This window comes from Globicephala melas, chromosome 10, assembly GCF_963455315.2.
Source record: "Globicephala melas chromosome 10, mGloMel1.2, whole genome shotgun sequence".
NCBI classification, from domain to species: Eukaryota; Metazoa; Chordata; class Mammalia; order Artiodactyla; family Delphinidae; genus Globicephala; species Globicephala melas.
Genome location: NC_083323.1, coordinates 26748059 through 26762978, shown reverse-complemented (window position 1 = coordinate 26762978; position 14920 = coordinate 26748059). Strand labels below are relative to the sequence as shown.

The 14920-nt window shown below is 47.2% G+C and overlaps 1 protein-coding gene across 7 annotated transcripts; it reads left to right on the top strand.

Moving 5' to 3' along the window:
- Positions 1-8518: 8518 nt before the first annotated feature.
- SOCS2 (suppressor of cytokine signaling 2) lies at positions 8519-14646 on the top strand. 7 transcript variants are annotated; one of them, XM_030856394.3, is made up of 3 exons: positions 8519-8729; positions 11193-11553; positions 13191-14646. In XM_030856394.3, exons 2-3 carry the CDS (start codon positions 11415-11417, stop codon positions 13646-13648), a joined length of 597 nt encoding a protein of 198 aa, XP_030712254.1. In that variant the 5' UTR covers positions 8519-8729; positions 11193-11414; the 3' UTR covers positions 13649-14646. The 7 variants fall into 7 exon arrangements, with proteins under 7 accessions (XP_030712254.1, XP_060162688.1, XP_060162689.1 ...); XM_060306705.2 differs by lacking the exon at positions 8519-8729 and adding an exon at positions 8761-9193; XM_060306706.1 differs by lacking the exon at positions 8519-8729 and adding an exon at positions 9401-9417.
- The last annotated feature ends 274 nt before the right edge of the window (positions 14647-14920 follow it).

The window sequence follows — 14920 nt, the reverse complement described above, 5'->3', positions numbered from 1 at the left end:
TTCATGTGTTTAATCTTTTGTGAGTGGTATTTTTAATATTTTCAATTTCCAATAGTTTGTTGCTAGTAAATAGAAAAACATCGTATTTTTTATATTGACATTGTATCCTAAAACCTAGCTAAACTCATGTTTTTATTGTCATAACTATTTGTATTTTTGATTTCTTAGAATTTTCTATGCAGATGATTATGCTATTTATAATTAAAGACATTTTAACTTTTTTTTTTTTTACAATCTATATACTTTTATTTATTTTCTTGTCTTATTGGACTAGCTAGGACCTCCAATATAATGGTGAAAAGAAGTTGTAAATGTGGGCATTCTTGCTTTGATCCCAATCTTAGGGGCAAAGCACTCAATATTTTACTGTTAAAAATGATGTTACAAATTTATTTTTTATAGATAAGGTTTGCCATATTGAGAAAATTTCCTTCTATTCCAAGTTTGCTGAAATTTTTTATAATGGATGGATGTTGAATTTTATAAATGCTTTTTTTACATGTATTGAGATAATTATATGATTTTAATATTTTTGTCTGTTGAGATTGTGAATTTTACTGGTTGATTTTGACTGTTGAACCAACTTTGCTTTTCTGGAACATACCCAAGTGGGTCATGACATATTATCCTTTTTATAGATTTCTGGATTCAATTTGCTAATATTTTGTTACTATGCTCATGAGAAATATTGGTCTATAGTTTTCTGTCTTATCTATCTGGTATATAGATAATGCTGGCCTCCTAAAATGAGTTGTGAAATCTTCCCACTTCTATTTATCTGGAAAAGTTTATGTAGAATAGGTGTTATTTCTTCATTAAGTGTTTGGTAAAATTCACCAGTAAAGCCTCCTGAATCTGGAGTCTGTTTCTTTAACAGGGCTACACAGGTTATCCATTTCTTTCTTTCTTTCTTTCTTTCTTTTTTTTAAATATTTATTTATTTGGCTGCTCCAGGTCTTAGTTGCAGCATGAGGGATCTTAGTTGTGGCATGCATGCGGGATCTAGTTCCCTGACCAGGGATCGAACCTGGGTCCCCTGCATTAGGAGCATGGTGTCTTAGCCACTGGACCAGCAGGGAGGTCCCTATCCATTTCTTTTTCAGTGGGCTTTGGTAACTGGTGTCTTATTCTCTTGTGGTGGTCTTTGTGTGAGATGTTGGCATATTATAACAGCCTTCTGATTTCCCAGTTGCTATCAGTGATATTTGTTTATTCATACCATCTTTACTTATTGTGCCTCTTTATTTTTGTTCATTTAATGGCTGCAATAAACAGATCACAATAAAATGAATCTGGTTGACAGTGAACACGTGGCAGGGGAAGTTTGGTGGTTGTGGCAGAGTAGAAGGCATTGTAGACTTTGGCTAAAAATTTTTATGTCATGAAAGAGAAGGATTTGCCTGATGACTTTGTCAGACAAATTTATCTCTTTTAAGTATTGGCTTTAAAAACAGGAGAAAAAAAGGGAAATTGCAATAAAAATCTCCTTCCCAGCAAGCACTGGAAAAACCAAAGGGAAAAATAGCAGGACTTACAACATGATGTGCACAGAGTTATTTCTAAACAGGTTTTTTGTTTTTGTTTTTGTTTTTTTTGGCATTTTATAAGAAATAAGACTTTACCTTAGTGTTTATTTTGGAGTTAATGGCACATACTGAAATGATTGACTGGGAGTATTTTAAAACAAAACAGAAAGAACCCAACTGTCCCTTCAATTCCTTATCCCTAGCCTATGTTTAAATATTGTAAATAACCTTTGAAAATGTAACAGCCATATTCGTTGGAATAGCACTCAGTGATTTGAATGACCTATTTTACAAGCAACTTACCCTACAAGTTACTTTTCCATTTAAAATGTTTTCTTTGTTCATACTAAACCCCATTCTGTTTTCCCAAGGACAATTTGGTTACAAGTACAGCATAACCTACTTAATCTACTTTGGTTTAATTTACTTACAGGTAAAGTAGATACTTCTTTTCCTACCACCGTCAAAGGGTTTTTATAAGAGTAAAGTCAGATATATCCTATAATATATTGGTGAAAAAAGAGTAAAGCCATCATATAAAGACAAACTGATGATATTATATTGCTTTCCTGTATGGCAGGGCATGATCATTATAATTTAATGTGCTAGGAACAGAAAAGGCCTGTATGTGTGATCAGCTGGCCTTTTCACGTGGGATATATATGGAGGTTGCCTGTGGCTTGAGGAGGTGGCTACTGTTTGTATGGTTTAGAGCTTGCCTGCTGTAGCTCTGGTTGTAACATGCCTTTGGTTAAAGTTAGTCTCACCCATGATTGCCAATCTCCAGGTTGGTTCACTGGGTGCTGCTACTTCTCAGAATTCCATGACTAAGCCAGGAGTGGTGTTTGTTATTTACTAATAGGTATTTCTTCTGCCTGTTCTGCTTACCACATCATCATACCAGGCCTTGACCTTTGTGAACTCCTCTGGAAAATCAAACATACCTAGAAGCTGCCCCAGCTTAGGTCTAATAACACCATCAATTGCTCTTTGGGAGGTTGTGGAACAGAGCTTGGAAGGTGATTTGAATGAGAAGGAAACATAACAGCTCATCAAATCCAGATTTTCCATGAGAAAACAAGAATCCAGAGAAGTTAAGGGTCTTGACTAAGGTCCCTTCTTCCAGGAAGCCTTTCTGGACTTCCCAAGGTGGTTGTACTGGTGCTTCCCAGCTGTTTGCAAAGCCACTCTTAATTCCTCCACAACTTTTCACTCTTTGCTAAAATGATTTCCTGGTGGTGTCTCTCACTAAGAGAGGGCTGAGTTACATTTGTTCACAAGGCCTAGAACATTTTAAGCCCCCATGAACATTTGTTGAGTGGCTGAGTCTCTCACTTACTAGCTACTAGGTACTACAGCTGTGAAGTCAGGCTCATGGAAATTAAGGAGAAACTCCAGGAAAGCCCAAGCTCTTCTTGGTAGCAGATCAGAGTCTGTAGGCTAAGCCAAAGACTGAGCTGAGAAGCACATGTAAGCAAGGGAAGATGAAAAAATTAAAGGGAGCCAGTCCAGAAAGGAGCTAGTGGAAGTGTTTCAATTTCCCTACTTGTAGATGCATTTGTTTAATTGATTCATTCGGCAACTTTATATTGGGCATCTACTATGGACCAGGAGCTATTTCAGGCATTGGAGATACAGTAGTGAATAAAACAAAGTTCCTCTTATATTTCCAGTGGGAGAGAAACATTAAACAAATATCAAGTGAAAAATACTGATAACGTCAGGTAGTGATAAATGCTGGGATGGTAAATAAAGCAGGGGAAAGAAATAATCACTGATAAAAAAAAGGAAGGTCTCTCTGAGCAAAGACCTGAACGAAGTGAGGGAGCGATGCCATGAGAATATTGGAGAAAGAGCATTTCAGAGAGAATAAGTACAAAGATCCTGAGGCAGGCTTGGTGTGTTTGAGAAACAAGGTGACCAGAAGTTTAGAGCAGCGTGGGGAAGGAGAAAGATGAAGAAAATTCTTCTGCACTAGTGAAACTGTCCTTTCCAGCACCAGAGTGTTATGATTGGTGATCCTCTGACTATATAGACCAGTTCCAATAAAGAACGCCCCATACAGTGCTGAAACCAGACCTTTATCTCTCAGGAGTGCTCTATTGAAGACTGTCCACCCTCTAGGACAAGGGTTCTCACCTGAGGTCAACAGGCCCCTGGGGGCTCACAGTCAGGCTTCATATGGTCAGTTAACCTCCTCCCCAATCTGTGCCTGCCTCCTGAACATTTTTCTGCAGATAAAGTCTTAGATGGAACCTGTCTGCAAATGCCTGCAGGACCAGGTAGGAATATAGAAGAATGAAATAGGCCAATGTGAGAACCCAGCCACACTTTGTTTGCCTATTAAACAGAGGAATATTCTTCACTTCCACAGAGAAATAAGCTCTCTCCCATTTGTCTTGAAATACTCAATCTTTTGGTTCTATTTTTAATTTCCTCACTCTGGTAGAGACTTAGGGCCAGAGAAATACTTCTTCACCATAAGAAAACCAGCAATGTAAGGGTGATGACAGATGGCAAGTAATGTTCAGTGCTGGGGATCCATAGAGGATGCTGAGGACTGTGGAGAATGGGAGGGGATGTACCTTCCAAAGGCGGCAGCCGCCACTATGCTTCTGCTGCTCACTGCCTTGAGGGAATGGGACCCAGTGTGGACAGATCTTAGGACTGGTTAAGAGAAAGCAAAAATCTGGATCTCTTTGGGGGTGAAATCTCCAGAGATTTTATTTGGTTCACATTTTTTTTTTTAGAACCCTGGTAGACCACCCATAACTCTCAGGGTCAAATATGGCCCATATGCAGGTGGTTTGTTGAACTCTGATCTATAGATTTTACCAGAATTTCTGAGAGATCTGTGACTTAACATTGACAACTACTGTCCTAGAACATGATTCCCTTCCACTTCTGTGGGTAGAAAGACCAAGGACACAGCCATCAACCATGTCCCAGGGTCCCAGAAGTCTAGGGGACAGCCATCTGCCTGGCTTCTCCCTCCCCCCATCCCTGACCCAGAGCACAGAAGCCAGCAGGATCTGCTCGTCTTCCTCTGTCCCCCAGTGAGTGTCCTCCACTATAGGGGTGGAGCAAGCAGGACATTGTAAAGGGAATTGGTACTGAGAAGCACCAGATGAAGTTTAAGAGATGCTCATTACTGTGAAAGGCAGCTCTCTTCTTTGTCTTCTCAATTCTCCACTCCACTCCCTCCCATACATCCCTTCACACCCAAACCACTACATCCCATGAGAGTATCTTTGATTACAAGTTACGGAAACCCAAATCAAACCCTGTGGGGAAAAAATAAACTCTTTCATTCCTGTATCTGAGAAGCCGAAGGGCAGTGCAGCTTCGGGCATGTTGGATTCAAGTGCTCAGGAATCTCTCCCTGTCACTCAAACCTGAGCTCTGCTTTCTTCTCTGTTGCCTTTGTTCTTTGACAGACTCTCTCGAAGTGGTGGAAAAGTTGGCTTGCATGGTCATTACTGCTCATCATCTCAGAAGGGGAGGCACTTACATCAAGTCCTAAAAAAAATAATCTGCTTGGGCTGTGATACTGGACAAACCCCTGTGTCCAGTGGCATGGGGTACTCCTATTGGCTAGCCTGGGTCATATGCTCTCCAGAAGAGTGGGTTCCAGAATCACAAGGAGCTTTGAAGGTGCTGAGTGTGAGTGTGTGTGTGTGTGTGTGTGTGTGGTGGTGGTGGTGGTGGTGAAATGGCAAACTCTAAAAGGAAGGGATGGTGGCCACTTAAAAGGGTACCTTCTACCCACAGGCACTTTAGATACAACAGTCAACGGTCATTCCCTCGGCCCCCAAACAAAACCCAAAAAGCTCTCTCTGCAACTCAGCAGAAGCTCAGTGCAGATTGCTCATCAATTCCAGTATCAGAACATCCGCACTGCAAAACCAAGAAGGTGCAGTTCGGGTTTGGTACACAGAGATTTTCAAGCCTTGGCAATTCCTCCACGCGGGCAACAGAAGACACTCTCCAGCTTTGTGAAAATCACTCTCCCTTCCCTCCCCAATTAGAATGAAAGTTCACTACTGCAGCCATGCACCTGCCCTGCTGAACAGAACAGATGTACTCCTGAAAATCTAGGAACAAACAGAATCACTATTTTACCCTATACATTTAAAGCTGAAGGTGAACTCCAGGGAATCAACTAACGGGAAGTTCTTGGGCAGTGACCAGAGAGTGACTGTTGGGTTTCATATAGGCAAAAATAAGATAATCTTACCCCTAGGGAGAAAAATCCAAACTCACTGAGAGTAAAAGAATGAGAGTTGAAATAATAGCTAATCTTTATTATTTGCTAAGTGCCAAAGCACTTTTTATAGATTATCTCATGTAGTTCTCACAATACCTCTATATGTTTAATTATTATCTCCATAAGAGGCTAAATCATTTGCCAAAGATTACATGTGCAGCCAGCAGTGGCGGAGTGAGGATTCATGCCTGGGCAGTTTAACTTTAAAGCCATTCTGATGCAGCATCAATTCATTCATTCTACAGTCATGTGGAGTGCCTACTACATGTTGGGAACTCTTCAAGGTGCTGAGATATATAGCTGTAAACAATGTAGATACAAATACAGATATATGTCCTCATGAAACTTACATTCTTGTGGGGGAGAAAGATAGGAAACTGGACCAATGGATAAAACATAAACTAGGTTAGATAGTGATCAGTGTAAGGGAAAAAACTATGGCATGGAGGCAAGAGAAGTGGGGGGGAGGGGTGGATTCTGAACAGTCAAGTCTCACTAAGAAGGTGACACTGAATAAAGATCTGAGGAAGTGAGGGAGTGAACCATGCAGATTATCTGGAGGAAGAGCGTAATAGGTAGAGGAAACAGCAAAGACAAAGGCCCTGAGGAAAGAGCAAGGGCAGCATGCGCTACCAATAGCAAGAAGTCCAGTGTGACTTGAGCATTGTGATCAAGGAACAGAACAGGAGGGGATGAGATCAGAGGTACCAGATCTTCTAGGGTCTTGCAAGTGGCTGTTAGTGTTTTGTCTTTTACTCTGGTGCAATGCAGCCACTTGGGTTAGAGCAGAGGCGGGACGTGAAATGACTTAGTTTAAACAGGATCTCTCTCACTGCTCTGTCAGAAATAGCCTATTGGGGAGCAAGGAGGCCAAGAGGGAGGCTGCAGCAGTAAGCTGGGTAGAAATGGAGGTGGCCTGGACTAGTGTGCAGTGGAGATGCGGCAAGTGCTTCCATTCTGGGTTTATTGTGAAATCAGAGTCAGAGGATTAGCTGACAGGTGAGATGTGGGTGTGTGTGAGAAAGGGCAGTCAAAGATGGCTCTAAGGCTGTTGATTGGCCTGAGCAACTGAAGAATGGAATTGACATTTTCAGAGATGGGGAAGGGTGCAGGAGGGATGGCTTTGTTTTTATTTTCTTTTTAAGGGTGGGTGGGGAAGGGTTATCTAGGCCCCATTTTGGGACCTATTAAATGGGAGATACCGATTAGACATCTAAAGGGTAATGCCGGGTGGCAGGTCTGGGGTTCAGGAGGGCAGTCCATCAGCTCTACAAACTATACTCTACCCCCTGAGAGTAAGTGAAGACACCTGCATGCAATTTTGGGAAACTGATGGCTGTATCAGAAATACTAGAACAGTATTAAGGAAAGTCAAATTTAAAAATGCACCCACATCCTGCCATCCTAAAAACAGCTGCTTTTATTTCTTCTCGTTCTGTTTTTGCCCACATGCATACATACTTCTATAATGTCAAAATCATAGCATGGATACAATTTCATATTGTACTTTTTTTCACTTAACATGATCTCATAAATATTTTCCTAAGTGGCTCCCATATGTGCTTCCTGGGGCCAATAAAATGCAGGGCATTGCTGAGACCTTTCAGAAACAAAAGTTAAAAATCCTACTTTGGTACAAAGCTTGGTGCCCCTACAGCTGGCATTGTGTTTATTGCAATCTTTGTGGACAGTGACTCTCTGTGGATGTGACTTTGAGCTGGGCCCTGAATGATGAGAGTCTGCCATGCACCCAGTCTGGGGAGGGGCATTCCAGGAAGTGAGGAGGGTGTGTGCAAAGGTCCTTAGGAAGCCACAGGAAAGCACGTTAAGAAGTGCTGCTGGCAGATCCATTTCAATTGACAATTAAATAGAAATTATTTTATCTTTGTAAAATTTTAAAAATATCTTTAAACTACAGAAAAGTGGGTACACCCTTCCTCTGGGATGCTCTACCAAGGAAGGAGAGGTCAAATGGAATAATTTAGAGCATAATGAACCCTAGTAGATGTAGTGGCTCCTAAAGGTTCTGGGCCTCAGACTGGACACAAACTCCACATGGAATCTTATTTTTTCATTCATACCAGTCCGTCACCCAGAACCGGAGTCCAGTCCCTTAATTTTATAGAAAAGGTCTAGGGTCCAAGGACGATAAGCGACTTGTGCAAAATTATTCATCTCCATTATAGAGGGTTTTAACTAGGATTCAATTAGCTCTGCCCTCCAGATCAGACTCTAAGAAACAAAACATGATTCAGTGCACGCGACTCCATCGTTGACAAAACCCTTTGTTAGCTGGGAAATGCAACCCCCCCTTCCTCTCCAGCTAATCTGCCTATCATTTGCATAATTATTTACTCAAAAGCAGGAAAATTATTGAGAAAAACCGTTTGTCCAGGACTCCCGGCCTGAAGGCAGGAGCTGGTTTATGCTTCCTCGCAGAGCCAGCAGGGGGGTGCACCAGGCAAGGTTTGTGAGCCGCGCCTTCCCCTACGCCCCCTCCCCTTTCCTCGCCCAACTTCCCTATGGCCAACGCTTCAACTAAAAGTGGCCATTGACCTTTCAAGCTTTTGAATAGTGATGCAATAGAATAGTATTTCAAAGAAAAATGGTTATCGAAATTTTGGATCCGGTTTTCCCATGAGTGTTAATGGTTTTTAAAAAGTAGGTCACATTTACAGTAGGTCACATTTCGGAGGCGGACGTGCAGGGAAGGAGATGAGTTTCAACTGAGGCCAGGTGGCCTTCAACTAGGTGGGAGGAGGTGAGGGTCCCTGGGCAGGGAAGAAGAGCTGGGATCTTTCCGCATTTCCGGGCCCCGGGTGCAAGCTCTGCGGGAAATCGCAGAGTCGAGCGCTCTCGGCCTGCGGACACCGAGACGGGCCGGCCAGGACCACCAGGGCGCGCAGGTCTGGGCGCCCCCTCCGCGATCGGCGCAGGTGAGCCGGAGGGCCGCCGGGTGGCCGGAAGGAGACTACGGAGCGGCGAGGAGGAGGAAGGGACGGAGGAGCCGGGCTGGGCCGGTGCGGGAGACAGCGAGCAAGACCGCCACGGGGAGGAGACAGAGCGGCCGGCGCCGTTTAACAAGGCGCCGCGCTACGCCCGCTGGCAGCCTTCTAGGACCGGACCCGAGAGGACCGCCATCAGCCCGCTCCCTCCGGGTCCCGGGCGTGGGCGCGGGGGTGCTGAAGAGGGAGCTCTCCCACTCCATTAATGTGTCTTAGAGCGGGAGGGGCCCTTTCCGAGGATCTCTAGTCTCTCCAGCCACCACCACCCCGAAAATGTGCGGCCTGGAAAGTCGCCTAGAGAAGGCGCGGAGGGGATGGAAAAGACAACCAGCCGCGGCGGGCCGAGGGGCGAGAACGTCTGCTAACCGCTCGACTCCGGCGCACAGCTTGCATGGGTGGGCGCAAGCTCCAGCCGCCGAAACCGGGACGGTGATGGCCTGGTTCTTCTCCTGCGCGTCTCCGAGAACTCCGGGGCGTGGGGTCAGAGGAGGGCGGATTCCCAGGCATCCACCCCGCCCTGGCCGGCACCCGAACGCTCTGAGCCCTGAGTCTCTCCTGAAGCCTGCGCATTAGCACCGGAGTCTCTTTAAAGCAGTAGCGGGGGCCGCGGTCACGTGAGGTGGATTCCTGGAAAGTTCCTGGAAAGCGGCCTCCGCAGCCGCGGGGCGGGGCGCGCGGGGAGCGCGGACTAGGGAGAGAGGCGGGGAGCGAGGGAGGCGCGTAGGTCTGGGAAGTCGCGCGCACACAGCGCTCCGGGGACAGACATTTAACTCTTGTCTAGTCTCGCCGCCGCCGCGGCTCGCGGGCCTTGGGCTTCCCTTGAAGCATGAGCCTTCTCGCCCGCCGCCACTGGCACTGCGCGGGCCGCGGACAGTGCGCGCCGGGGCCCCGGGCGCACAGCCTCAGGATCCCCGTCGCCTACAGCTGGGGCGCCGGAGGAGCTCGGGCAGGGGCCCGCGGCAGGTATCGGGCCGGGGAGCTCAAGGGCTCCGCCCCTAGGAGGGCTGGGGAGGGCACTGGGGCGCGGCCGAGAGAGCGGGGCAGCCTTGGCTTCCGCAGTTTCGAGCCTCTGGGCTAGAGAGCCCGAGCTGCAGCTCTGCCCCGAGGCTGGGAGCTACTGCCTGCTTTCTCCAGTTCTTTCCCGGCGTCTGGAAGTCTCCAGAGTTTTTGTTTTTGTTTTTCCTCCCCTAAACTGCCATCCAGATTAATAATCCTCCTAATAAGCTGATCTCCCGCTCCTCCCCACCCGCCTACCTCCCGCCCTCTTTCCTCCCTCCCTCTCTCCTTCTCATCTCCTTGGTTGCAGCCGGAGGGAACCCAGCAGCTGCCCCGGGTCGGGGGTGTCCGAGCCCAGAGGGGGTGTTAGAGCCCGGCGAATCGAGGCGATGGTCCCCGGGGCTCACGTTTGCCCTCTGTGCAGAGAACTCCGGCCGCCCCCGCCGCTGAGCACAGGGCTCGTCACATCCCCAGGCATCTCATTCCCAAATTAAAAGTCAACAGGGGAAACTCGGGCAGACACCCCTCCTCCCGGGCCCCTCCCGGCTCCCCCGCCCCATGCCTGCTGGGGAGGTTGCCTGGTGCGGAGGCGGCAGCGGCGGCCGAGGCCGAGGTAAGGGCTCAGCGTGGGTTGTCTAGCACGTCCCGCAGCTCTCTCTGCCGCCTGCTCGGCCCCCGGCTCGGGTCAGGGCTCGGAGCCCCCGCGCGGGCTGTGCGCTCGGGCAGATTCCTCGACAGCGCTCGCGGCGGCAACAGCAGCCTCAGCCGCCCGGCCTCGGGAGCGGCAGCCACGGCGCCCCCAGCCCCTGCCCCAAGCGAGCTCCGGGAAGCGGGGGGAGGGGAGGGAGGCAGCCTCTCCTGCTGTGTTGCGGCAGCTCCCGCACCTCCGCGTCCCGGGCTGCAGGCTCTGCCCGGGAAGCCCCGCGGCGCTGTAGGGCCGGGAACTAGGTTTGTGCGGGGTGCTTCCTCCTGGGGCTCCCCGGGCTGTGCGGAGTGTGAGATAGGAATGCCAAGTGGGGACCTCTCCTGTTCTTTCCTTTTTACATTTTTCTACTTGTCCTTGACTGAGGCCTGTTTACCACCGTACCCGCAGGTGACTCTTTGCTCTTCTCATCTCCTTGTCTGCGATTTCAGCGAGCAGCCCTGGGCGGGAAATAAGCCGGTTCGCCACCCTCATCCTGTCCCCCGCCCCAACTCTTGCGTCTTGGATCCCTGCTCTCTCTTTATCCTTCTTTCTCTAGAACGGACCAGGGCAGTAACTGGATGCTCGGGGTTAAATGGTTCAGGAGCGCAGACGCGGAGGATTCCCGGGATTTTCCACGTCTCTGTCCCTCCACCCACGCCCTGGCCGCAGGGGTCCAGTTCCGACTGACCCAACCCTCCACTTTCTCTTTGCAGGCAAACTGTGCGTGACCGCGCCTGCGGGGGATTTTGCTATCCGTGCACCGGGACCCGGGGAGGAAGAACCAGCGGCTCCCCATTACCTCCCCCTCCATTTCCATTTCGCGGACCCCTCAGGGACTCGTTTTGGGGTTTCCACTGACTTCTAAGAAGGACGCGTGCCCCTCTCTGACCCCAGCTCGGGCGGCCACCTGTCTTTGCCGCGGTGACCCTTCTCCCATGACCCTGCGGTGCCTCGAGCCCTCCGGGAATGGCGCGGAAGGGACGCAGAGCCATTGGGGGACCTCGGGGTCGGCGGAGGAGCCGTCCCCGGAGGCGGCGCGTCTGGCGAAGGCCCTGCGGGAACTTAGTCACACAGGTAGGGAGCGGACCGGCCGCAATGCGTGCGAGAAGGGGGCGCCTCCCCAAAGACAAGGATGCGGTTGTGCTAGCGAGGCTGGGAAGCAATCGCTACCCTCCCCGCCCCAGATCAGGGAACCGCGGGGAGAATGCTCCTACGGACCTGGATCCTTGGAATGCGAAAGAAAAGTGGTTCTCGGGGGACTCAGAGGCCTAGGGGAGGTTAGAGCGCTAGAAGGGCTCTTTGGAAATAGACTCTTAGGGCGCTGGAATTTTTGCTATTTTCCGCGGCCGTTTGGGGGTCGGCACTCGGGCTCGGACCTTAGCCGGAGAAAGTGCCCGGCTCCTTTCCTGTCCGCGGGGTGAGAGGGCGGCGAGTGGGCGCTGCGCTGCCCGCAGCTTCAGCTGCATCTGGCTCCCGGGCCGGGCAGCCGCTGCAGCCTGGAATCTTGGCGGCCAAGTTCGGGGACCGACTGATTGCCGCTCAGGACTGCCGCAAAGCCGGGAGGAGGGCGGGCTGCGAAGCCCCAGCCGAGCTTGGCCTCGCTTGTTTCAAGTGCAGTCTTGCGCTTTGCGCGGCTCGCTGTCGTCTCTCGGCATCTGAAAGAAGAAAAGATGGAAAAAAAGATTCTGGCAAACCTGCAGCCTTTCAAAATCAGGATCCTCAAAGCTTACGTTTGGGGCAAAGTTGAAGTTTTGGTAGCAGTAGGGAGAAGGAAAAGTTCCTTCACTTGCGGTTCCGGTCTTTCCGTGCAGGCCACGGGCTTTCCCTCAGCGGGAGGAACCGGCAGATTGCAGGTACCCGAGCAATTTTTTTTTTGTAGGCGGGGGAGTATTGTTCAAACTTTTAAACTGTAAGATGTTGCTAAGTCACTTTTGAAAACGGGATGGGAGATGGAACTGGCAGGTAGACTCGAGAATGCTGGGGAGACCGACGGTTGTGATTGGATTTGAATTAGGGCAAAGTCCAAAAGAGTTTATGGAAGACTGTAAACTGGAAGTACTAACTATCAATTGGGCTTTCTCTCATTTCTCAATGGCTGATAAGGTAGTTGTAATCAAAGCAGCGAACAGAAGCTATTGTATCATACTAGAACTGCCCTCTTAAAACAAGTAAATAGCGGTGCTTTACGGGACTTCGAAAAGAGATATGGACGCAGCCGCTAACAGATTTGGGGAGGGTGGGAGTGGACACCAACCATTCAGAAAGTTGCTTCTTTTTATCTTGTTGGTATTAACTGGAGTTGGGTTTTCCACTTTTTTAAGGGCATGGCTTTTATTTCTAACTTCTGACTTAATTTACATTAAATCTTTGATTTCACTTGACTAGTGGAGAAGCATCATGCCCGGTCAGCCAATGTGTCATACTGCAAACATTCTTTTGTTTCGTTAGGAGAAAGTCTTAAGAGAGTTTAAAGAACAGCTACAGAAAGTTACTTTTAAAAAAGAAAACTGGCTTGCAGTTTGTTCAGAAAATAAAATGGACCTATGTTTTCATCAGATTTCTATAGAAGTATTTATGGTAGCCTCTGGTAAACTTTCACACACTTCTTTTTAGAGCTAGAAAAATTGTTGCCAAGTATTTATCCTATTTTAAAAATTCTCTATAATAACTATTTTACTCTCTTTTCTTTTTCTTTTGAACAAAAACCCCAGGTTGGTACTGGGGAAGTATGACTGTTAATGAAGCCAAAGAGAAATTAAAAGAGGCACCAGAAGGAACTTTCTTGATTAGAGATAGTTCGCATTCAGATTACCTACTAACAATATCTGTTAAAACATCAGCTGGACCAACTAATCTTCGCATCGAATACCAAGATGGGAAATTTAGATTGGACTCTATCATATGTGTCAAGTCCAAGCTTAAACAATTTGACAGTGTGGTTCATCTGATCGACTACTATGTTCAGATGTGCAAGGATAAGCCGACGGGCCCAGAAGCCCCCCGGAACGGCACTGTTCACCTTTATCTGACCAAACCGCTCTACACATCAGCACCACCTCTGCAGCATCTCTGTAGACTCACCATTAACAAATGTACCGGTACCATCTGGGGACTGCCTTTACCAACAAGACTAAAAGATTACTTGGAAGAATATAAATTCCAGGTGTAAGTGTCTCTCTTTTTCTAAACATGCCTCCTATAGAGTATCTCCGAAAGCAGCTATGTAAAAAGAGAACCAAAACTTGAGTGACGGCTCTGGATAACTACGCAGAATTCTAAGAACAGCTGAAGTCAATCTAATTTAAATGTGTGGAGGGGTAGCTAGGTATTTAAAGTTCCCCCAGATATTTTCACCTGAGTGATGCTTCCCTTCCTAAGGCTGACCAAGACCAGTTTATCCTTTTAAGTTAAAAATAAAACGTCCCAAGTAAAGGCTGAAGGAACACTTTATCAGAACTCTGCCTTTCTGAGGTTCCTGTTAGGTGGAAGGTGCCAGCACCGGCAGTAGAGAAGGAGCTCCACTTAGGAGTGCTGAAGAAGTGGAAGGAACCAAACTGACACAGGCTTAACTTCAATTTTGTATGCCTGGTGATCAGAGTCTATTTTAGGACATTGGATACTTTGCATTCTGATGTACTTAGGAGATTTGTTAAACAGATATGCTTGTGAGTATTTATCCTTCATTTTATGCAATTAACCAAATCAACCAAAAAAAGTGACCATGAAATCCTGTATTTGTCTTTTTACTACATGTATGAACTCTCTCATGTGAATGAGTACTGTAGTAATCCATTTCAAGGGAGCCTTATTTCAGAAATATTTCAAACTGGTGCAAATGGAAAAGACTTCTTTTCCTTTAAGGCTAAAGACAAGAATGTCATGCTATACAGGTGCAACTCAATCCCTGTTAATAAAACCATGTAGATAGAGACATTTTACCCTTTGAAGTAGCTGTGTCCCACAACCTGTTGCCATTGATTTTTCAGAAATGGCTTTAGAAATTTCCAAGTGGTCTAACCATGGACATTAGCAATTGTCTCCCTTCTACCATGTAGAATACTCTGACTTAATTTTCTTCCAGATATAGGGGGATACCTGCCTGTTTTTCAAAGTGTTTATTTACTGCTGTTACTATTTGATTAGAATGTATTAAATAAAAAAACCTGACTTTCACAAGTTGCACTTAATTACTTTGAATCGGAGAGGACATACACTTTCATGGTAATAGAGGGTTGCCATAAAAACTTACGTCAAGTGAAATAACTAAGTATTCAGCCAGAGGTAGAACGTTACTTGCCCTTCTCTAAAGTTACAGGTCACACTTGCCCTTTGCATTTTGGAAAGCATGGTTTAGAAACTACAAGAATTGCCAAATGGCCTGGTCTTTTACAACTTGAAAAGGCATAATACTAACGCCGGTTGTGTTTCCGAAAAACCTGGT

Excerpts from the sequence above, each read along its gene's own strand:
- SOCS2 (XM_030856394.3), top strand. The coding sequence starts at position 11,415 with ATGACCCTGCGGTGCCTCGAGCCCTCCGGGAATGGCGCGGAAGGGACG. Across the intron at positions 11,554-13,190 it reads GCGGGAACTTAGTCACACAG|GTTGGTACTGGGGAAGTATG; the intron begins GTAGGGAGCGGA and ends CAAAAACCCCAG.